Source organism: Ceratotherium simum, chromosome 40 (genome assembly GCF_057802395.1).
Source record: "Ceratotherium simum simum isolate JZ-2026a chromosome 40, ASM5780239v1, whole genome shotgun sequence".
Taxonomy (NCBI): domain Eukaryota; kingdom Metazoa; phylum Chordata; class Mammalia; order Perissodactyla; family Rhinocerotidae; genus Ceratotherium; species Ceratotherium simum.
In genome coordinates, this window is record NC_141939.1 from 9402348 (window position 1) to 9426357 (window position 24010).

Sequence of the window (24010 nt, forward strand, 5' to 3'; positions counted from 1 at the left end):
ATGTATTTTGGCACACAAGATGTTAAAATTTTCAAGCACTGCAGGACCTTTAATTAAAATAAACATCAGGATACAACGACTTCTAAAAATGACAACTTAGAAGAAATGATAACACTTTATTACAATTTTAAAGAGATTTTATTATTAAAGAAAATTATAACTGGAACGTTCTTCAGGAAAAAAAATTTAGGACTGAAACAGAGACTTTTCACTCCATCACTCTGGTCTGAGAAGAGCTGCATTACACGTCAGCCTGGTGGATCTGTGGTGACCTTATTTCCGAGACTGCGTGACGGCTCAAGTTTGCTTCTGGGGGGAATGGGGCCTGAAAAGGCACCACGCCGGCTTTTACTGTGCACTCCAAATAAAAAGCTATTCTGCAGCATGTGCCCAAATGCCTGAAATTTTCCCTAGACTGGACTGACCCCCACTCCCAACAGATTTCTCAATATCTGACGGAAGTGTCCTCGGGAAGTGATGCCTTCTTAATGTTCCGAACGTTCCAGAGGACGAACTCCCATGAATGCCCACGTTCTCTGCCGGCTAACATAGGACGGGCTAGAAGGTGCTCAACAGTCATCCAGCCTGTCTTACCTTGCCCGAGTCTGGCCAGATCAGACACCTGGGCGTCACCCACAGCCCCTCCGGAATCTCCCTGGAGGCCACAACCTGAGAGTCACCAGGCCTTTCAGATTTTGCCCCAGACCTCCTCTCCTGCATGCTTCCCGCAATCCCAGTGACCACCTCTGCCTCGTGCTCCTCTGGATTACTGCCCCAAAGCCCCCACTGCTCCTTTCTCAGCCTTCAGTTACTCCTCCTGGCTGCAGCCAGAGGGATCTTTCTACTACAGAAAGGTCCTCAGAGCACTCTCCGGCATGAATTTTTGCAGCTCCCCCTCACCTGTCAGAGTCAAGTTTGCCCCTGAGCATGGTAGATGAGCCCCTTCATGATCTAACCCAGTAATCCTCAGTTCTGGGTGCCCATTAGATACACTGGGGGCACTTCTGAGTCTGGTTTCCGAGCTCAAGGGTAGGCTCTGGACATCAGGTGACCCTAATATGCAGCCAGGGTAGAGCACCAGAATCTAGCCTCTTCCATTTGCTCCAGGCGTAACTCTTGCTAGACTTCACTGCTCCAGGAGGCCACACAACCTGGGGTTTGGAGCCCTGCACGGTTCCTCCCATGGCCAGGCATACCCTGCGCCCTTTCTGAATTCTGCTCACCCATCTGGGCATGAGGGCAGAGAGGCATCTTCTCCCTATGGAAAGGCCAGCCAAATCATCTAGAACCCCAAGCCCTGAGGCTGTTTCACAGTACTCGCCAGTTGTGGCCAGCATAATGTTGGAAAGGGGGTCGTTTCCTCTACAAACTTTTCAGGCAAGTTCGATGCCTCTAAAGTAAGATTCCATATAATATTAAGTTGAAACACATAAAACTGCAGATTTTTTTGACTTACAAAAATAGCAATTTCATGTGGCTCAATATACTTTAGAAAGGATTACAGAAGTTTTGTTGTTGCTAGTGCCATCCAATCAGTTCCGATCCCCAGCGACCCTGCGTATAGCAGATGGAACCCTGCCCGGTCTTTTTGCGCCATCCTCTCACGTTCCGGCGCTACATCCGACAATGCTCCCTTGCTATTCACAGGGTTTTCATGGCCAGTTTTTGTGGAAGTGGGTGGCCAGGTCCTTCTTCCTCATCTGTCTGAGTCTGGAAGCTCCACTGAAACCTGTCCACCATGGGTCACCCTGCTGGTATTTGAAATACCAGTGGCATAGCTGTTAGCATCACAGCAACACGCAGCCACCACAGTATGACAACTGATAAGACAGGCGGTGTGCTTCCCTGACTGGGAAACGAACACGCCGCCGCAGCGGTGAGAGCGCTGAATCTTCACCACTAGACCACCAGGGCCGGCCCATAATAGGAGTCACTCAAGACAATTTAAAAAACAACACAACACAAACTTTGTTGAGCAGATTTAATTTCCCTGAGATCATATTCCATAAACTATACAAATACTGTCCATTAGGCCAGTGGTTTTCAAACTTGACTGTGCAGGCGACGCCGCTAGGAATCTCGTGACAATGGCCCCCAGCAGGTCTGAGGTGGGGCTGAGTGTCCCACGTGTTTAACAAGCTACAGGGTAGCTGACGCTGCTGGTCCCCAGACCACACTTTGACTAGAAACACATTAGACTGCTTAAGAGAAACTATAAGAAAATATTTATCTAAAAAAAGAAAACCCCATGAACACGAAAATCAGTAGTGGAAAATAACAAAAATGTTCTCTATACTAAGATCCATCTTCACTTCTTAATATTAATGTATGATTAATTATAAAGCCTCATTAAGTTTATAGGCTTTTTTTAACTTCAAAAATAAAGTGCCATGATTTTAAAAATAAAACATGGCTATATTTAAGAGCTTCTAAGAAAGCTCTTCTGAGAGTGAAGAAAAGACAAATTTTGGAGAAATTCTTCTGAAATCCTTCTTTGTTGCATAAACCCTTGATTATTTATTCTCCTTTTGAGTCTAACCTCCATCACAATTTGGTACGCTCCTTAAGGGCAAGGCCATTTTATATCATATTTTGGTCACTTTAAAAGCACCTAGCACTTGTATAAAAGTTCACAATTACAACACTTAATAAAAAGTTAATACGTTTCTTGTAGCTAGATAGGAAAAAGACAATTTTCAAACTTCCATTTAATTCTTTACCACAAATATTTGAGTTTACCCCCCACACAACTAAAACTACAGAAATATTTTTTCTGCTTTATATACAGTAAGTATTAAAGTTATAACAAATTAGTGAATTAAAATACCATTTACAATTATGTGTTAGGTTGGAAACAGGAATGATATCCTAGTGGACTCATTACGAGGACGGAAAGGAATGTGGCCTTTGGTAGTCTGCATGAGGAAGAGAGAGGCAGCTCCTAAATAATTTTTATTAATAATTGATTGTCACCCAAATGGTCAGCGAGTGCCTTGCAAACGCCTCCCTGGGAGTCCATGCTGACTCTCACTGGGCCTCTCAGCTGGCCCCTGGTGGGCTCCTTTTGGAGCGGCAGTTTAGCCCTAGGAAAAGGTACTCCAAAACATTTCCCTGTAGATCAACACAGCTCTTCTGTCTGCAGGTGTGACAGTAAAAAGAAATAAAGGAAATGATTTTAAAACAGAAAACACTGTAGAGTGACACCGATATCACATGACACCTGACTCTCTCTTACTCTGCATAAAACCTTCATCCTAGAAGCATTCCTGTGCTCTGGCTTGTCCCCCGGGGTTCTACCACAACCAGCATGATGCAGTCCGCTGTAGCGCTGGCTTCCAGGAGCAGATCACCAGGGCCCATCTGCAGGCAGATCCGCTCAGACTGACGAGCTCAGTCCTCTGCAGTGTGGGCCTCAGGGGTGACGGACGGACACAGGGAACAGGCCCCAGGAACCCGTTTCTCCTGTTATGACGTGTAACTGCTATGAGCTGGGGAGAGTGTAACATTGTGCATGATTTTAACAGACGGTCCAAATTGAGTTAGCTGTCAATAAAAACCACCAAGTCTCTGGCTTTTCCTTTAATCAAAACCAGTTTGTCTCAGAATGATCTTTTTTCGACCTCCATGCAAGTGGTGCTTACTAAATACACTAGACTCCTGGGCTTGACCGAGGCCCATGGAATCAGTCTCTGGGGTGAGGCCAGGCATCTGATTTTTAACCTGCTCCCCGGGTGGGACTAGCATCATAACCTTGTTAGGACTCGAGAAAGCCACAGGCTGGTTTTAACAAAGCAGCTTCTTCAATCTCTAGGATTCTGATGGCAGAAAAGCTCCCTCTTAGCTTATGGAATTTAACATGAAACCTGTGTCCCAGCTGATCAGCATTTTATTAATGGGTTACTCTATCTTTAGGTAATGGGGCAATCCTTGTGTGCTCTTCTCCTCTTGCATAAATATCATGTTCTGTCACCCCAGCGCTCTTTCTCTATCATGTAGCTGGTAGCTTTTTCCTATTAAGAATTTTAACCTCACTGGCCCAGGTGGGAAGCGGAGACTTTTAGGTAAACGTAAAATACCTTCCCCTTTGGCAAAGCTTTGCTCCAATCCTAACCTTTGTCTGTGCCACTGTGACTTGCGATCACCCCACAGGCCTAAATGCAGAGCTGAAGGCTGAGCTGGAAGCCACCAACAAAGGACACCCACGTGGAAGTAAATCGTTTCACTGACACCACCCACCCTTTCCAAAGCACCCTGCTCCCCATGGCCTCTGCCCCTCATTCACACACTCGGGTTGTTTCCTGGTGTTGTCCAAATCCACTCTACTCACTTTTTACTTTATCACTCCCATCACCACCATAGCGAGGTCTCTTTCGTGACATTATGATAATAGCCACTAAGGCTAAGGCAGCCCCCAGACTGGGGGGGCCACAAGGGCTAACCTCCTGGGCCAGTCCTGAGAGGAGGGGGGCGACGACCCGGGCCACCGCCGTCACAGACTGCCCCATGCCGATGAGGGTGCCACTGGCCTGGGCCCCGCCCACGGTCAGCTGGAGGTCGGTGATGCAAGTCCTGCCAATGGCGGTGGTGAAGGACAGGAGAGTGGAGGAGAAGACGACAACGCCCACGGTGTGTGCCGTGGAGTAGAGCAGCAGCAGCGTGAAGGTGAGCGCGCTGGAGTGCAGCAGGACCGCCCTGGAGTTGTGCTTGTACAGACGCAGGATGGGCCCCAGGGCGAAGCCAGCCAGGGCCCCCAGCGCGCTGCTGTAACTGATGAGGTAGCCCGTCATCTTGGGCCTCACCCCAAAGCGCTCCTCGAGGGCCAAGACAAAGTTACTGTGGTACAGCATGATGGCCACGCCCATCAGCAGGCGCATGAGAAATATGTCCCACATTTCAGAGAAGATCAGGTGCTTCAGGCCCCGCAACGCTGCCACGACGTCCCCCCAGGGCAGCCGAGCCGTCCTCCCACTCACCGGGGGCCCACGGGGCTTGGTCGCTTCCCGCACTTCACAGTGTCTCTCGCCCAAAAGTGCATGGTTCTTATTCAACGGCAGGCCATTCTTTGTACTGTTGAGTTTTACTTCACTCCATGGAAACAGCCAAATGAGACCTGTGAAAATGGCACAGGATCTGTTCAAGCAGGCTGAACGCACTGAATTCACGCAGTCTCTCCATGCGGGATAGGCAATTATGTGTATTAGATTACTATTCTGTATTTTTGTATTAGTCAATTTACTAATCTGTATTTCTGAACCAGTTTTTAACCATTCCCACAGCGACTTATACTCCATCTCGATATCAGAATTCTGCTATTGATCTTAAGAAATCTAGACTACAAAATATTCACTTGTTTGTCCAGCTCAAGAGCCTATGATGGTTTCCTCTATCCCATCATTTCATATCTAAATTCTTATGCTTTACATTTAAATTCGTTGCTTCATTACCTTTCTAATTCTATCTACCATCTGCCTACCCATCCATTCACCACCTATCCTTCATCCACCCAAATACTGAATACTTATGCTTTCTAAATGCTAAATCCTGTGCTAAACACTAGGAATATATCAACAAACAAGACAAGGCCCACAGAATCTGTGCCCTCAAGGAATTTACATCTAAAAGGGAGTTTGGCCAAGTAAAGAGGCAATTAGATTCAGGGTGAGCGCTAGGTGGAAGACGGCACCCCCAGAGGTTTTGAGGTGTGACGTGCACAAGTCAGCAGCTCTGATCCTATTCAGATAATCCCACCTCTGCCCTCACGTGACCAGCTTGTCCTTCCTCAGTCGTTTTATTTTATCTGCCATCCAAGCAGAATGACCTCCTACCACGCCATGCCCCCAAATTTTCTTGAAACTAAATCCAAGCCTGCCATTCTTGGACATCTTTCCAAACTCATCCCTGCTGGTTTTTCAGTCCTCCAGCTCTAAGTTCAACTTGGAGCAGTGGCTACCCAATGCTGTTCATGCTGTTTTGTGCATGTGCTGTCTCCAAATATAACGTAAGAAAACTATTAGCCAGGCACCAATTCATGATGGAAAACTAACCAGATGAGAACACAGGCCTTACTTTTCATCTGTTCTTATCTTTAAAACGGTTCTTGGACATTTCACAGAATCTTGATAAAATGTGAAAGAACTGTTGCTGATGGACTAAAAGGAAGAGTGTAATTAAAATAATAATAAAAATGAAAATGATGACAGCAACTAACATTTAGTGAGTGTTTACCAATGCAAGGCAATGGGGTCAACTGCTTATATGCAAAACCTCTTAGAGTTGTCATAACAGGTCTATGAGTTTTGTTACCCCATTTTATAGATGAGGAAACTGAGGCAACTTGCCCAAGGCCCACACTAAAAAGTGGCAAAGTAGGAATTTGAACCCAAGTCTGTTGTATTCCAGAGTCAGTTCTTAACCACAAAAACAGAAATCATGGAAAAAAGACATGAAAGGCCTTTGTCAGGCAAAGTGGCAGATCAGAGGAAGGCCCTAAGAAGCTAAAGGGATGGAACAGTTGAGGAACAGCAGCAAATGTCGAGGAGACAAGCATGGCAGGATTGGAGCACACAGCAATCCACTGTGCTCACTGCACGGGGAGGCCGCGGCCCACTGCGAGACGCCGCCTGCGTCCAGCCCTGCCACTCTCCTCCTCCTCCTCTGCTATTCCCTGCATCAACCTCAGCCTGCCTGCCCCACTATTTTCTCAATGGGGAAAAAGAAATCCCCATTACTTGAAGCCATTGTACTTGGGAACACTTGCAGCACAATGCATTCCTAACCAACTCAGAGTCCTTCACAGGCTTAGTTTTGGGCAAAATATTCAACAGCACTGTCCTTAGGGAATCCAAAACAGAACTCCATGATACAAGAACTCTATAATATAAGAATATGGAAGAACTCCATAACTTCCGACTTCCAGTGATATCACATCCAGGTACCTTCCTTTATGTGGGAAGGTTCCTGGCCACACCAGGTGGTCATGTGCTTGAAGGCATTTTATCTAGATTTACATTACTCCATCACACCTCACCTCCTGGCTGAAGCTACAGGTCAAACTGGCAGAAAATCACAAGTATTCCTATGAGGACTGAGATTAAACTCACAAACTTTGCTTCCTGAGTCTGATATCCTAACCCAACATGGAATTCATTGCTCAACGTGGAGCCTTGAATATGAAGATTCAAAAAGTTGCAGTAAAGTAGAATATCATCAAATTTAAGGAAAACTGAACAACATGAATATTCTTGTTTAGAAAGTTGTTTAAAGGGTTGGCCATGTACCAGTCTCTGGGCAAAGAGGCTCATCCTCTTTGCTTTAAGAAACTGGTCCTGCATCCTAGGAGCTCACAGTCCTGTATGTACTCTCTTATTCCTCAAATATTATTATTATTTTATTATTTTTTTTTTTTGTGAGGGAGATCAGCCCTGAGCTAACATCCATGCTAATCCTTCTCTTTTTGCTGAGGAAGACCGTCTCTGAGCTAACTCTATTGCCAATCCTCCTCCTTTTTTTTCTTTTCCCCAAAGCCCCAGTAGATAGTTGTATGTCATAGTTGCACATCCTCCTAGTTGCTGTGTGTGGGACGCGGCCTCAGCATGGCCGGAGAAGCGGTGCGTCGGTGCGCGCCCGGGATCCGAACCCGGGCCGCCAGTAGCGGAGTACGCGCACTTAACCGCTAAGCCACGGGGCCGGCCCTATTCATCAAATGTTATTGACCATCGGCTGTATGCTTGGCCTGTTCTGCACAGGGGTGACCGCAGTGAACGAATCTGTACCCTTGTGGAGTTTACTTTCTAATTGTATGGGGTTTTTTCTTGAGGGGGAAGGACAGACAGAATATAAACAAGAAAACAAATGAATAATTTCAGAAGTGCTATGAAGAAAGTTTGACTTTAGACAAAATGATCAGGGAAGGTCTCTCTAAGGAAGCACATATTTGAGACTTGAATGATAAGAAGAGCCAGGAAAGATGTGTGGGAAGAATGCTGCAGGTGGAGGAAAGAGCAAATTACAATGCCCTCCTGTGGGAATAAGCCTGGCATGCGTATGACTGACCAGGAAGCCAGAGTGGCCAGACCACATGGCGGGGGGCAGAGAGAGGGGCCGCCCACAACCATGCTGGCTGTGCTTTAGCATGACGGGCAGTCACGAGGGGTCTGCAGCAGGAGACAGCATGGTCCAACTTTCAATTCCAAATGAGTGTGCCTATTCTAAGAAAAACAAATTGTAAGGAGATAAGAGAAAAGTAGGTAGGTTGGGCAGTATGAAGGTATAAACCAAACAATCTTGTCACGATTAAATGTCAACTTACCAGCATTGAGAACGAAGACAGAAAAACAGATGACGGCTGTTAGATAAAATCCACCATCTAATTCAGTAAGATATCCACCGATCATGGGGCCCAAGATGAAGCCCATACTGGACGCTGTATTGAATTGTCCAATTACTAGTGGCCGTTCCTTCTCTGTAACCAGATCAGAAAGCAGAGCCCTTGAAATGGAGAGAGTGTGTTTAAAAATACCTGCAAGGGGACAAGAAACATGCTCTTTAACATTTTCCAGATCAAAAGTATCTCGCTTGTCATCCTGCACTTCATCTCTATCCCTGACCTGAGCTCCATTTTCTTTGAACCTCTACAGCCTGCAGGTTCCATCCCACCGTGACTGGACTCCTGGTTCAGCCCCACGACTCTAGGTGGTCACTTCATCTCTGGTAACCAAGCTCCTGAACCCTCAGCTTGCCCACCTCTCATCATGACGTCCCAGTATCTCCAGTCCTCCCTGTTATCCAAGTGCAATTCATGGCGGTTTCTATATAGAGATTTATCTTTCTTTGTTCATTTACTCAGTGAATAAACATTTACTGATGCCTACTGTATGTCCAGCACTAACCTTGACTCTCACGCTGAGGATAATGCAAGGAACAGAGAGCAAAAAATAAGACAAATATCCCTGTACTCACAGAGCCTGTATATGTATGTGTGTTTATATATATAAAGGTGGTAAGTACAATGGAGAGAAATAGAGCAGGGAAAAAGGATAGGGAGTGAGTAAAAATATCAAAATATGATGACATGGTCATCGAACCAATACCAACTGATTTTCTATTAGCAAGAGGCTTGTGAATTTGCTGACTACACAAACTGAAAGCTGTGACATGACTTAAAAAGAGATTAAAGTGTATGTAACAACTTTATATTCCTGATACTTCCACTGATGTATTTGACTCGTGTGCACCAACACACCCATATGCTGGACGAACACACTCATAAATAGACTGATGATTTCTGGTAACAAAGATTGCCCATTATCTTGATCAATACACAGTAGGAACTCAATAAATGCTGCTGGTGGGTCTGCCTGAATTGCTCCTAACCATGATGCGACACAATGGTTTCCAGTGATCTCCTTGAAGGAAGTATTGCTCTGCACATCACTATGCCTATGGGTGCTTAAGCACATTAGTCCTGGGTTCTATACCCAGCTTTCCCTCAAAATGAGAGTGGGTATTTGCCTGATAACCAGCCTCTTTGGGAAGCAAATTTATAAGTCCCTTTTGGACTTAGGTAGACTGACTCTCTTTAGATCTATTTCCTTAAATGTGAGAAAGGATTGCGCTGGAACACGATTCCTAAGAGATCTTATAGGAATTCCGTGATTATTTGTGAAATGATATTGATGTTGGGTTCACCTTGCACACCTGAGGGAAGAGGACTGTGGTAAGAGAGTCCCGTGAGCAACTCAGACTAGCCTTCTCTTGCCCTTCTGAGGCTGGGCTGGTGGACAGAGAGAGGAGGGGAAAACCATGTGTCTAATTCTGGCACCTCAACCTCAGGCTCGCTTTCAGGATACAAGGACCTACACCTACCACGGACATTATTCAGCAGAACCCTGGCAAAGCTCCCCAGGGCTCCCTCATGTTCATGGACCACCAAACACTGTAGAGATTCCAACGGCAAGAAAGAATTTGTATGTATAGCACTCCTATTGGTAAAGGGTATGATGTTCATATAACAGAACCATCACGACTCAAACAAGGCTCAATTCATATTACGTAAAAACATTTTAATCCTGCCCATAAATTTCTACCTATTTTGTAACAAATGTGGGTTCTAGTCATCTCACCTGTACCACTGAAGGGTGGAGTGTATCATACCATAGAAACACACATCGCCACTCAAACTGAGAACATACAATAACTTCAACGTGAGATGCACATGGAACAGCTATCAGCTGGGTTTTGTGCGTGGTAGTGGGGCTTGTTAGGATGACTGATCACATTTAAAGCAAAGACCTTCGTAAGCATTTTCTTAAGTCAACAAAGACACAGCGTGAACTTTGGAGGGTGAACCCAAAGGACTTTCAGAGTAAGTATGCATGTCACAGAAATGGTGCAGAAATCCCAAAAAAGCTGATCACCCACTGCATGTTAAAACAACTTATGCCATGCTCTGTTCCTCTGGGGTTAGTTAAAAACAAACAGCTTAACTGAATGTGGGCAGAGGCCCAGTGCTGCAAACTTGTCCAGCAGCGGAGCAGAGTCTATCAGCGCTCTAATGAGGAAGGTGAGAAAGAAACACTGAAACTCCCGGGCTCTACTCACTAAGAAAGGCAGAGAGAGAACGAAGAGCCTCCATGGTAACCACCTACCCCGCACACCAACCGGCATTCACAGGCAGTGTCTCAAAGAATGGAGAAAATGTTTCAATGAATGGACAAAATAAAAGCTATTTCAAAAATGGTACAAACATTCAAGACCAGTCTGGAAACAGAAAACTAAACCCTGAGCCACTGCATCGTAATCCCAGCGTTTCCAGCAAGCAACAGTCAGATTTACAGAAGGCTTCAGGAGAGCTACAGCGGTCGATCTCAATTTGAAGTCAGGGAGCCAATGTCAAAGTTCTAAGCTCGCCGAGGGAGAGAAGGAAACCATAGTGCCGGCCAAAAATATTTAACAAATTCTTACTGACTGAATGTGGAGAGAGCTCAACAGGAAGGAGACAGGTCCTGCTGCAGGAGCAGAGCTGTTCCCACTGACAGCCGCCCAGGGCTCCAGGCTCTGTCAGGTACTTGGTTTGTAGCTCAGGACTGGTCAGCAGAGCCTGACATGCTAAGTGCTCAATCAACAGCAGCTGCTGGTGTTACAGGTATAATCGCTATTGTCATTATACTCTCTTTACGTAAACTCTAATCAAAGAGGCATTGGCAAGCAGGGACAGGCTCCCTCAAATATACATATAATTGATTTATTTGGAATGAAAACACACACACAGGGGCAAGAACTCACCTACAGGGACTCTAGCAAGGGCAAACAAGAACACATTGGTAGACGCTCCAAGAATAAGATAACCCAAGGCACTGAACAGAATGCACACCAGCAAGGACGACCGTCTTCCAACCACATCACTCCAGCAACCCTGAGGAGAGAAAGGAACAGCGAAAATCTTTGACTCACTGTACAATCTCCACCACCACCATGGAAATGCCCCCAAAATGTGACCAAGTGGAAAATATCAGGGAATTTGGTTTAAGATCCTTAGATGCTCAATTCTGTTATGTCATTTTTAGCCAAAAAAAGACTAAGATACTGAAAGAAAGCATCTATGATGATCTGGTAGCTAAGAATGGCTGGAGAAATGGTGAAGTATAATTTATAAAGCCTCATTTTTGTCTTCATTCTTGTTACTTTATGCAGCTCAACTCCCCAGTAACCATATTCACTGTTTAGAAACTAGAAAATCCTGAAAAACAAAATGAATATAAAAATACCTCATAATCCCAAAATTTACATGATATACTTTTTGTGTGTGTGTGAGGAAGATGAGCCCTGAGCTAACATCAGTTGCCAATCCTCCTCTTTTTGCTGAGGAAGATTGGCCCTGGACTAACATCCGTGCCCATCTTCCTCTACCTTACATGGGACACCACCACAGCATGGCTTGATAAGCGGTGCATCAGTCCACGCCTGGGATCAGAACTGTGAACCCTGGGCCACCACAGCAGAGCATAGAAACCTAACCATTACGCCACCAGGCCGGCCCCTACATGGTATACTTTTAACAAAACGGTCATACAGTACACTCTATTTTGTAACTTGCTTTTCCATTTAACAATACATCTTGAACATCATTCCATGTCATTTAAAATTTGCCTTTTTAAAATTTTGCTTAAGAGTCTGTTCCCCACCATCATTGACGATTGTGAATTTTATCATTATGTCAATCTGATAGATTAAAATGATTTCTCATTGCTCTAATTTGAATTTCTTTGATTACCACTGAGATGTAATGTTTCCCACATTATTTTTTTTCTTTCAGTTTTATTGAGATATAACTGACATACAGCACTATATAAGTTTGTGTACAGCATTAATGATTTGACTTACATATATTTTGAAATGATTACCACAGTAAGTTTAGTTAATATCCATCATCTCATATAGATACCAAAAAAGGAGAAAAGAATGCTTTTTATTTCCCTGTGATGAGAACTTTCAGGATCTTTCTCTTGGCAACTTTCAAATATTCCACATAGCAGTGTTAACTCCAGTCATCATGTTGTACATTACATCCCTAGTACTTATTCATCTCATAACTGGAAGTTTGTACCTTCTGATCACCTTCCTCCAATTCCCCCACCCCCACTTCTGCCTTTGGTAAACACAAATCTGATCTCTTTTTCTATAAGTTTGGTGGGGTTTTTTTTTTAGATTCAACATGTAAGTGAGATCATACAGTATTCATCTTCCTCTATCTGACTTATTTCACTTAGCATAATGCCCTCAAGGTTTACTCATGTTGTCACAAATGGCAAGATTTCCTTCTTTTAACAGCTGAATAGTATTCCACTATATATATATATACACACACACACACATTTTCTTTATCCATTCATCTGTTGATGGACACTTAGGTTGTTTCCATGTCTTGGCTCTTGTAAATAATGCTGCGATGAACATGGTGGTACAGATATCTCTTTGAGATAGTGATTTCATTTCCTTTGATATATACCCAGAAGTGGAATTGTTGGATCATATGGTAGTTCTATTTTTAATTTTCTAAGAAACCTCCATACTGTTTTGCGTAGTGGCTGCCCCAATTTACATTTCCACCAACAGTGCATACGGGTTCCCTTTTCTCCATGTCCTCACCAACATTTGTTATCTCTTGTCTTTTGATGACAGTCATTCCAACAGGTGTGAGGAGATACTCATAGTGGTTGTGATTTGCATTTCCCTAATGATTAGTGATGCTGAGCATCCTCATGTACGTATTGGCCAGTTTAATATCTTCTTTGAAAAAATGTCTATTCAGGTCCTTTGCCCATTTTTTAATTGGATTATTTGTTCTTCTGCTATTGAGTTGTATGAGTTCTTTATATATTTTGGATCTTATTAACTGCTTATCAGAAATATGATTTGTAAATATTTTCTCCCATTCTGTAAGGTGCCTTTTCATTTTGTTGATGGTTTCCCTGGCTGTGCAGAAGTTTTTTAGACTGATGTAGTCCCACTTGTTTACTTTTGATTTTGTTGCTTGTACTTTAGGTGTCATATCCAAAAAGCTGTTAAAAAGATTCATGTCAAAGGAGCTTTTTTCCCTATGTTTTCTTCTAGGAGTTTTATGGTTTCAGGTCTTATATTTAAGTCTGCCAGTTATAATTCCCACATCTGGGAAGCCTCAGAGTCCTGTCAGGCATGGGCTCCCTTCTGAACCTTTCTTGTTGCAAGTAATGAGGTTTGGTAACACACAGAGGCAGCCCAGGGTGAAGCTCGCCCAGTGGGTGACTAGCAGCGCCTCAGCGCCTCTCTGAGAGTCTGAAAGCGAGGCACACAGAGAGGAAGCCAGAGCCCACAAGGAGCAGAAGCTGAGAGGCACACAAGGGAAGACCTAAGCACAAGCCAGTGAGGAAGAAAAAGACAGAGAAAGATGGTGTGCTGCATGGAGGCCTGGGGCAGGGGGGTGCTGTGGTCAGAGATACCTCCCTCAGGGGATAAAGGGCAGCATAGTGAGCAGAGCTCCAGGGCTGCCTTTCTAGATCATTCTTTACTTACCTATTTTTCAGTATTCCACAGCAATGTGCTTAACCAAAACAAACCTCCCTTGCAGGCTGAAAGTTCTGACCCACGAAGCCGCATCCGGAAGTCACTGGGTGAGGCTTCTGAGAAAGTTCTTCAGAGGTGGGGAGGGTAGTGGCAAACAGCCTTTTCCTCTTCATCCTTCCCTTTTCCTGCTGAGAGCATTCCCACAGTGCTGGAGGTGGGGCAGCCATCTAGCTAAGGACGGCTGAGCAGGAGGACGGCAGGAGCCTGGGTCTCCAGCAGCACTTCAGACACGTGGACAGCCTTGGGCTGTCAGCTTCACTCTGTCTCTTCACGCTCTGGATGTGCTCTGTTGCAGGCAGATGGACACCAGCCTCACTGACAAGCCCAGCTTACCTACAGTGTCTCCACATTGACCCATTTTACATATATCTGGCTCTGGGTGAAGCTCTGTTTCATAAAAAAGTAATTGCATTAAAATAAAAAATGCTCACCGCTATAATAGTGATGGAGCATTGTCTGAGATGGGTCAACAACAGGGTCTGCAGTGCTGGGAGACAGCCTGGATGGCCCCGTGCCTGCACCTGGCTACAAGGTGGGCAATACTGCATCCTCATCCGGCTTCCCTCATTCCTCAGTGACGTTTCATGACCTTTCTCCACCCTCGCCAACTAACCAGGTAATCTGAGCCGGCCTCGTTTCTTTGCCAAAAGCCAACTACACTTGTTCACGTCCTCCCCCAACTTTCATTGATGTGTGTATCTTTTTCTTAAAGACCCAAAAGATCTCGTTACATAAGGACATAAGCTGTTAACAAAATTCCACATTTGAGGGTAAATCCCAAAATAGTGTCATCCTTCTACAAATGTCATCAATCCTTTTACCCGATTTTCATTTCAATGAATTTTTGAAATTCTCCACACTCTTTCAATCTAGGTAAGAGGGCACTGGCCTCCTAGTTCACAGGGCAGCGATATATATAACCTAGTGGTTACACTCTGGGCCCTGGGCCAGGCTGTCTGGGTTCAACTCTGAACTCCTATCACTACACACACCACAGAGCTAATATTAGTTACTGTAATGAGATACAGAGGCAGCGCTCTATGCCTCAGTTCCTCTATCTGTAAAATAGGAATAATAGTATGTGCCTCAGAGATTCTTCTCCCCCCTCAACACTTGCTATGTGCTTTATATAAAACGAGTCATTAAAGACCCATAACCACCAGATAGGTGGTTGAGACTAGCTATTATGACGATTAAATGTAATAAAGTGCTCAGAACAGGGCCTGACACATAAGTACTTAATAAATGGTGGTGATTTTTATTAAAATACATATATTAAAAAAATATTAGCCAAATCTGACATAGCACATCTTTTCTTCATAAAGATTTGTTTTTAAAATTAAAATGTTTTTATGAAACATAATTAAAATACGTATTTATGAAAGTATTGGTTAAAAAGGAAATTTTAGTTAGGCATTCCTCTATCTGAAGGATTTCTAAGGAAGGCTCTCATTAAATTACAGCTACAAGACATATGAAATATGTTTCGTAAGCACAAGCATAACAAAGCAAAGGATCAATTTGAAAAAGAGAGTTGGCCACAGCTGGCAATAAAAATTCACATTCATAAAATGCTACTATGTGCCAGGTGCTCTGATAAATGACAGTGATAGACACAGCTAAATCAAACCTGGTCTTTACCGTCAGGGAGGTCAGAAGCCAGTAGGAGAAAGGCACCTGAATAATTAAAATACACTGTGAATTAACTGATCTAATATAAACACCTATATCAAATATTTCGGTAGAAGTTTCCAAATAAAACAGAAAAGACGTTTACTAAGATGTAGCCCAAATTGTTCTCTCACAAGAGAGAATACGAACTATGACCCCTGCCCTACCAGCAAGTGCATTAGTCTCCTGTACAACCTGACACTCGTTAACTTTTTACTTTTTTAGAGCATCAAGGCAATGACAGCTGACTTTTAGGAAAAACATATGGGCTTAGAGTCTAGATTCTGAGATTAGGTGACTTCACCAAATTATTTAAGCTTTGTGAGTCTTAATTTCCTCCTATATAAAAGGGAGATAACAAACTACTTTGCTGGGTCATTGTAAAGGTTACATGAGAATAAAACTACTACTGATATGCAAATTTTACACCTAGAAGACTTTAAAACAGATAAATATGGGAGCAGCTATTTTATTTAAGAATTCATTATGGAATCTGACCAAATTTCTTTTATATTTTAAAACACATTTTATAAGCAAACCACTCTTGGGAAACACAGCACTGTGCGTCCTATTCACTAACTGTGAGAATACCGGCCAGCTCTTTAGACCAAGGTCACAGCTGATCAATCCGTGGACTAAACTGACTGCTCTGTTTGAACTCCCTGAACCACTGGATGCCAAGGTCTCGAGTCCAGAGTGGCCACAGTGGAGTGCACAAAGGAGAGAGAACGGGCGGATCAGTTAAGGATTCTGAATTTCGACAACTGAGTGGTCAGAAGCAGAAGTGATGAGACCAGTTCTGGGTCTTTCTACTTCACGTTGTCCATATTCAACCAACCACTTCAAATGGCTCCTTCTGTCTATGCATTTAAGTTTTATAATGAATAAGCCATATAGTTCAAAATGCTCAACTTCAAATTGAACCCTAGAAGTTTGGACGGATTTGATTATCGTCAATTAATTGAAAAAAACAAAATTAGTAATAACTTTTGTTTATATTCTTTTCTCCTAGTAAAAAGTTTGCATGGAATCATGGGAAGGACACGTTAAAATTTAAAAAGCAGGTTCTCATTCTGACTCAATGTGTTCCTTCCAGAACAAGCCATCTAACCCCTCAGGCCTATGCCTTCTCAGATGTCAAATGAGGAAGAGAGAGGACTGAAGGACCCTTCTTGACCTAACGACACCGTATATCCCAATCACGCACACATCTCCTTTTCGGGAAACCTCAAGCCCTCCCTTTACTCCCAATGAGTGGCCCTCAGAGGTGTACGATTATGCTTTCCAGATGCCAGACGGAAGATCACTCACCACCACTGTGCTAGAAAAGAGCTGCAAAATACCATAGGAGGAGCCTGCAAAAAACAGCAATAGCATCAATAAATCATCCAGACCCATCTCAAAGCTGGATTAATGTGGTAACAATTACACAAAAATTAACAGAAAAAAATTAGCCAAAAAAGACCATTTTCTTTTAAAGGAAATTACCCCACGATTTTTTTTTTTTCAGTTGGAAGAGTATAAGTCATACAACTTTTAATAAAAGGCCTTCAAAATAAAATTGAGGGTAAGCAGGAAAGAGACTGAAGGCAAGGGTCACCTTGAGGGGTAGTCCTTCTTCCACTGCGTGAGGAGCGTGCGGCTCTGAGAGGACTGCACAGAGCAGTCAGGGGAGCAGAAATCTGAATCCTAGATAAATTCTACTAAGTCTTAAAGTTTTAACATTATCTCATACATCTCTAACATGTCACAGTTTTATAAAATGCTTTAGTTTTATAAAGAGCTTACAAAGTTTTATGAAGTGCTTCTACCTCCATTATAACATGTCCCTTCTGCTCTCATAAAAACCTTCACACTACTGGGTGGTCCAGTATAACTCCAAGTGTACTTTTCAAGGGAAATACAAATCATGGCAGGACTCACCAAATATCGTGTACAAAACTGTCCCACAACATTTGCTTATCTAGCTTGTGAATGATCAAGGGCTATTAGTCTTAACAATTTCTCATTAATTAGCATAGTCCTAACCCCCGCTATTTCCTGCCTCTTTCGTAAATCAAAGACTTCCAGTGGAGATTTTACGCTGCACAGGTGGAGAGTTTATGCTGCACTCTCTAAGATGTGGTGGTGGTGCAGGAAGTTTGCAACCGATTTACCAAGGCTCATCCCATTCCTGCCTGGTATGATTTCTGTAGATTACGTTTCTCTGGTCTCTCACACTAGGTTAGGGGTTCCTGTAGGCCGGAGTCCATACCCAGCCAGCTCAAGGAGGTGGAGAGGCTCAAGGAGGGCCTGTGACGTCACTGGTGCCATGGGGCACGGGGAATCTGCTAAACCTGGAAACCTCTCTGAACACAGGCAGTCGAGGAAAGAATGAATTACATTTGCTCCAGGGTAATACTTTTAAGTGTTCTGAAAATTCATTTTATCCCATTTTCAATTTGCCTTTGGATCATATTTCACTATAAGACTGATTTGTTTTTAGGTACTTAGCTCAGGGGATTTAAAATTCAGTGCTCATTTTCAAGATGTGCAGTATTAACCACTCACCTACAATTCCAGCAACTGTTGGACTTGCTCCAAGAGACTTGACATGAAGGCTCAATAAAGGGACAACCATGCTTACACCAAACAAATCCTAAACAACAAAACACTGATTAACTCAAGTTAGAAACCGAAGGTGTTTTTAAAGTGGTGATCCTAATTATAAATTGATTTTAAAAATAAAACCAATACCTAAAATGTTGAGCAAACAAGAAATCATAACTGTATTCTATAGTATGCTGTACTCATCAGATTAAACTTATCGAGGAATCCAAATACATGTGTTATAACAGCTGCCACTTGTAAATGGCTGGATCACCCCGACCTAGAATCCATTTTAACTTTAGCTTCTTTGTAATCGATCCTTAAAATATTCAAGGAGGATGTGCTACAGAAGTTCTTCAAATGAAAAAACAAAAAAAATTTTTGTGGGTAACGAAGTGTGAAAGGAGGTAGGGATATGGCATATTTCTTGGCAAAGCAGCTCTTGTTTAATAAGATGAATTTCCTCCTGGAGTTAGGGAAGGCAACTAATCTGTGGTTTGTGGCCTTACAAAGTAATGCTACCTGAAAAGAAAGTCACAGTACAGCAGGAAGGAGAGAAAAGGCTGGGGTGCTGAGGGAAGGCCACTCTTCTGCAGTAAGTCACAGCAAGTGCCTGGGCTCTGGGGTCAGACAGGTCTCAATTCCAGCCCCAGCACTTACTAGGCATGTGTCCTTGCAAAGTTATTTAATGTCACCAAGTATCAGTCCCGTCATTCATAAAATATGGGGATAATACTATCTGCCTGGTAGAAATATGAGGAACATTAAGATGGCTGAGAAAGGTCTCACAAAAAATAGAAGCTCAAACATATTTTCTCTTTTCTTCAGTTCTGGGGATAAGTCCTGATCCTTTTTGCTAGGTATTTGAGTTAACAGAAAGACTTAATTTTTCCTTTATGATTGTTCTCATTTCTACTTACCTTGGTTACCTGCTACAACTGGTTTAGGAGAAGAAAAACACATTGCATACACACAGTTTTCTTCATATTAGACCTGAATTCCTTTTCCTATAATCCTAGTCAAACAGAAAGCAAGAATATGCACGAAAAACATATTTTCTTCAGGCCCACAATTAATCCTTTGCTCCCCACTTCTCTTGGTGGCTATCCATTCACCTAATTATAGAAACATGAACTTCCAAATATTCTTTTCAGTGGCCCTTTTCCATGGTTACATATTTAGATGGCCATATATTTAATACTCAGTAATCTTAAATACCTCATAAATTTACACTACCAGAACTATGGCTTACTATTTCAAATTTAACACTACTTAAAACTTCTTGTGGGTCTAAGTCAATTTCTTTTGGGCTTTACTGTCAGCTTTGTCCCATCAGCCTACTGATGTTCTGTTTAACTTAAAAGACTAAATACATCAGCTACCTATTGAGTTTTCTGGATCTTTCAGAAAAGGTAACTCAACTGTCCAAAAAAATTTTTTTTCCAAAAGAATTCCCAGTACCATATGTCATTTAATATTCAAATAGTTATTCTAAATAGAGGATGGGAGATAAATATTTAAGTAGATAGGCTGAAATTTATGGAAGGTAAATACGAAAATATAGACTAAGCCATTTAAGATCATCATCTTAAAACTGATGACCAGCATTATTTTAGCACTTTGTGAGCCTGAAAAATATGTTTTTCCAAGGACGCCAGCTACTAGCTCTTGCCTCTCAGGAAGTTCTGTTCTAAAACTGTCTTCTTTACTATAAAAGGCAATTCCTCTCTTCTGAATCTGGTATCATCTTCAAAACCACCCTCTTTGAGCACTCTGAATTTCACAACTGGTAGTGTGCTTGTAACCATTTATAAAGAAATCAGGTCAGAGGGGGCCACTTAAACCTTTCAGGGAACATGTACATCTCTCAATGAGAACTGATGAATACATTCAAAAGTTTCAGGACCTTTTACAGGATAGGAACCCAAATATTTCTTGATTAGTAGATTACTTCAAAAAAAAATTATCACCTGATTAAAGCTGGTGAAATGGAATTCAAATCTCACCAGGAATCTTGAGGAAAAAAGGGACTGAAATCATAGATCTTAGCAGCATCTTAGCATGCTAACCAAAAAGGGCCTAACGGGTCATCTTTGTCTTCCTTCCTAAACAAATTCAAACCTGGAAGCACAGATAAGAGCTAAAACCAGAATATTTTGGCAAATGACTTCTTTAATCTTGTTCCCTTCCCCTCCCAATCAGAAACCTTTTTCCCAAAAGTCTGAGGGGTCTTTACATCTCTTAATATATTAAAAATTATAACTAAATTATGTATAATATTCCTTAGATGTTACCTAACAAAGAGCCATTAGATCCTTCAAGGATATCCAAAGTTGCATATATTTTAATTGCTTACAACATTTGCCATTTAAAAAATTCCTACTCTCTTTTAACTTTTGGGAAATCTTATTTTTCCCCTTAAGATATTAGAGACCTAATGATTCTCTTGAATAAATTATTAAAATTATACATCAGGCTTGCTAGATTATACTCGCCATGTGCACAGCACACAGAAAACAGATGAGAAGCTTTGAATATTCAAATTTGCTTTGGAAGGCCAACCATAACAAAATGATCTGTGAATTTCTTTGCTTTATTGTAAAACTCAAATTAACTATTTTGAATTCTAGGTCATGTTGGTTTCCAAAATTCTAGGAACCCTAGTATGGACTTTCCAGGTGAGGACCAAATCCTCTTCATCTGGCAGAACCACAGGGTAGTACCATCTGAGGTCGGGCAGCAGTAGCTTGGGGTCTGCATCTCCTACCAGAGTGGGGATGGCAGCCAACATCCTTTCCAAATTTGAAGAACCACACACACTCCCTGGTATTGAATTCTGGGTGACTAGCCTGGAAAGTGGAAGAGGCACCTACATCCTGAGACTAAACTAAGAAAAAGATGAAAGGAACAGAAGGAGTGCCAGGCTCTGAACTCAAAGGCAATGAGCCTGGGGGTGGTCTGCAATGTTACCTGGAGGCAGAGATCCCACAGTGATTTGGTCACTATGCTTTCATCACTGTCGTAGGAACTAGTAAGTCAAATTAAAACTTTACAGACTGTGGAACACCCTGCATTGAGGAGCGGAAAGGGAGACTGGCCCCCTACTCCTTTCCTAGCTAAGCATGGCTCCGAATCCAAACTCTAGAGGCATCAGACTGGGGAGAAGCAGTGGTCTTAACCCGCATCTGGACAGAAAACAATAATTCCTCTTTGCCAGTGCCATCAGGGACTCTCTTAACAGCCTCAACAGGCAGTCTTCTCGCACCAACAAATAACTTGAGCAGCTCTTTTTGTTCTCAAGATACAGTCTCAGGCCCTGCAAAGACGAAATCCTACTGGGTCCTCATCCGAATTCTGTCCTAACCTGGACTAGCTCACAACAGGGCAACTGAACCAGCCTAGACTTGGACAGAGAGGAGTGAAGAGGTGGTCCAGGGTTCTCATAGATAGTGGCCCATGAATTACCAACATAAACTTACTAGTAAAGTTGTAAGTTCTTGCGGGCAGGGACTGTGGATTACAGTGATTGGTGCTCCACAGCACCAACCACATAGCAGGTTTTCAGAAATTCTAAGAGTAATGAATGGATGGATGGATGGATGACCTACCCTACCATACACTCAGCTTTCTAAGTTTTCATTCTACGCGGAAAAGTGATAATAATTGTCCTTATTAAACCAGGACACACACACAAATCATGACCGGACCAAACCAAACCCGCATCGTGCAATATACAGTTTGTCGAAAGGCAGGTGTGCATAATTCATTGCGATTTGCATTTTTAAACGTCCCAGTCTACCAGAAACCATAATGAAAATGTGCCTAATTCTGTCCAAGCGGGGTCATCAACAGCGACTTCCCCGACCTGGCCTAGTAAAAAGCCCTGTGGGTTCCCGCCGCACCGCAGCCACCTGACAACTGGGCTTTCCCCAGCTCGCCCCGACGCCCCGGCAGGCGCTGCACCTGCTACAGCTGCTAACACCTGGGTCACCCTGGAGCACGGCTCCTGGGTCAAGGAGCCACACCTGCGGCTGGTGCGGGAGCGTCACAAGCCACAGGGAGGGAGGGAGGGGCGGCGCCTGGCCTGGGCCCGAGCGGAGGCGGGGTGGCAATAACGGGGTGTGGCTAGCTGCAGAGGGGAGGGGGTTAGGGGGCAAGAGGCGGCCTGAGAGGTAGGAGGACCACCAGGCAGATCGCAGGTTCCCCACCCCGGGCGGGCCTTACAAGCACCCCGGAGCTTCAAGACACAACACCCTTCACTGGGTCCCAGGTCCCGGACGCAGTCAGCACTTGGCGTGCAGCCCAGCACTCACCAAGAAGCCCACCAGGTAGAGACAGAGCAGGAGGCGGCGCGCTCGGACAGCCCCGGGAGCCCCCGCCGCGGCCCCCGGCCTCGGCTCCTGCCGCGGCTTTCGAGCGGCGGAGGCCAGCCCCGGGGCCGCGCCCGGGCCGCGGGGGCTGCCGAGCGCCATGCGGACGCGCGCAGGGCCCTCGGGCGCCGGCGGCCGCCGCCAGCGCGGCCCGGGCGCGCCAGCCCCGCCCCGAGCGGAAGCGGGCGGCGTGCGCCTGCGCGGAGGGAGCGCCGCGGGCCCGGCGCGGCCGCGTGCTCGCGCCCCGGGCGGAGTGGACGCGGGGCGCCGCCTGCCCGGGGGGACGCGCTGCTGGTGCGGGGGCAACGACGAGGCTCCACGTCTCCTCCGGGTGGAGACCCCGCTGTCCCTGCCGTCGGCGGAGGGCGGGAGCGAATTGTGATGCGCTTCACCGCAGTTTGGGGTCGTCCTTGGTGGGGCCAGCTCCAGCTGCAAGACTCGCCGACTCAGGGCACTGGTGGGCTCTGACTGCCCTGAAATACGTTCATTTGCCTCCTCCCAGCGTCGGTTTTGCCTCCTTGAAAAGCAGGGGGAAATACTGTGGACTGCCCTTACAGGGTGGTGAGGCTTTCTGCAGATGTTTGGGGAGCACTCGGGTGCTCTGCAGTGTGAACAAGACCGAGGTGGTCTCGGCCCGAGTGGAGGGTACGGTTTCCCGGAGGATTCATAAGCACACAGTAAATACGTACGATACATAAAAATAAACGTACAATAGGTAAAAGAATAAAAACGCGCAGTAAATTAAAATATCGCGACACGTTATATGAGAAACCAGGGTCTGGAGGTGGAGACTAGTGAGATGGGGAGTGAGCGGCTCGAGGAAGGCGGCTTGGGAGAGGGGACATGAAGCTGAGAAGAGTTGAAAGGAGATATATGCGGCTGAAACTCGCTGAACAAACCGAGAGTGAGGTAGGCGGGAGAGCAGGTCACTCAGGACCTGAAAGGCCGTGGCAGGGCTTTGGGGTTTTGTTCTGAGTGCAATGAAAGGAAGTAAGTGGTGCATGACACCGAATAGTGTGTCTAAATCCGTTAGCGCTGAGCCCCACACATGGTGAGTACTTAATAAATATTAACTATGGTTACTTGTCCCTCTTTTATTCAAGAGCTTAATTCGTCACTTACTCCTCTCTTGCTCTGGTATCAAGAAAAGTCAGATTTTACTGATATTTTGATGAAAATCTCCATTTAATTGTGCAGGTTGCTGAATTAAATCATCTGTTGAATTCAATGTTGCGAAGTTTCTCATGTGAAAGGTATGGTACTGTTTAGGAAAGAATGAG

The 24010-nt window shown here is 44.2% G+C and overlaps 2 protein-coding genes across 4 annotated transcripts in view; one reads left to right on the forward strand and one right to left on the reverse strand.

Moving 5' to 3' along the window:
• Positions 1-1966: 1966 nt before the first annotated feature.
• On the reverse strand, positions 1967-22850 carry SLC67A2 (solute carrier family 67 member 2). Of its 2 annotated transcripts, none has more exons than XM_087426304.1 (6): positions 22674-22850; positions 18322-18409; positions 17083-17126; positions 11284-11413; positions 8309-8461; positions 1967-5110 (listed from the first exon to the last, which is right to left on the reverse strand). In XM_087426304.1, the coding sequence occupies exons 1-6, from the start codon at positions 22830-22832 to the stop codon at positions 4320-4322; spliced, it is 1365 nt and encodes a 454-aa protein (XP_087282430.1). In that variant the 5' UTR covers positions 22833-22850; the 3' UTR covers positions 1967-4319. The 2 variants fall into 2 exon arrangements, with proteins under 2 accessions (XP_087282430.1, XP_014647073.2); XM_014791587.2 differs by having other exon boundaries at positions 8309-8518.
• TMEM182 (transmembrane protein 182) overlaps positions 22526-24010 on the forward strand; it is a 76791-nt gene continuing 75306 nt past the window's right edge. For both annotated transcript variants that reach the window (XM_087426306.1, XM_087426307.1), the window contains exon 1: positions 22526-22688. The gene's annotated coding sequence lies outside the window, so the exon portion shown is untranslated. The remainder of the gene's footprint in view (positions 22689-24010) is intronic.

What these genes read in the sequence shown, in the direction of transcription:
- SLC67A2 (XM_014791587.2), bottom strand. Translation starts at nt 22,832, where the DNA reads ATGGCGCTCGGCAGCCCCCGCGGCCCGGGCGCGGCCCCGGGGCTGGCC. An exon ending in AACAGTTGCTGGAATTGTAG is followed by an intron (nt 17,127 to 18,321) that starts GTGAGTGGTTAA and finishes TGTTTTTTGCAG; the next exon opens with GCTCCTCCTATGGTATTTTG. An exon ending in CCTTGCTAGAGTCCCTGTAG is followed by an intron (nt 8,519 to 11,283) that starts GTGAGTTCTTGC and finishes GTCCCCTTGCAG; the next exon opens with GTATTTTTAAACACACTCTC.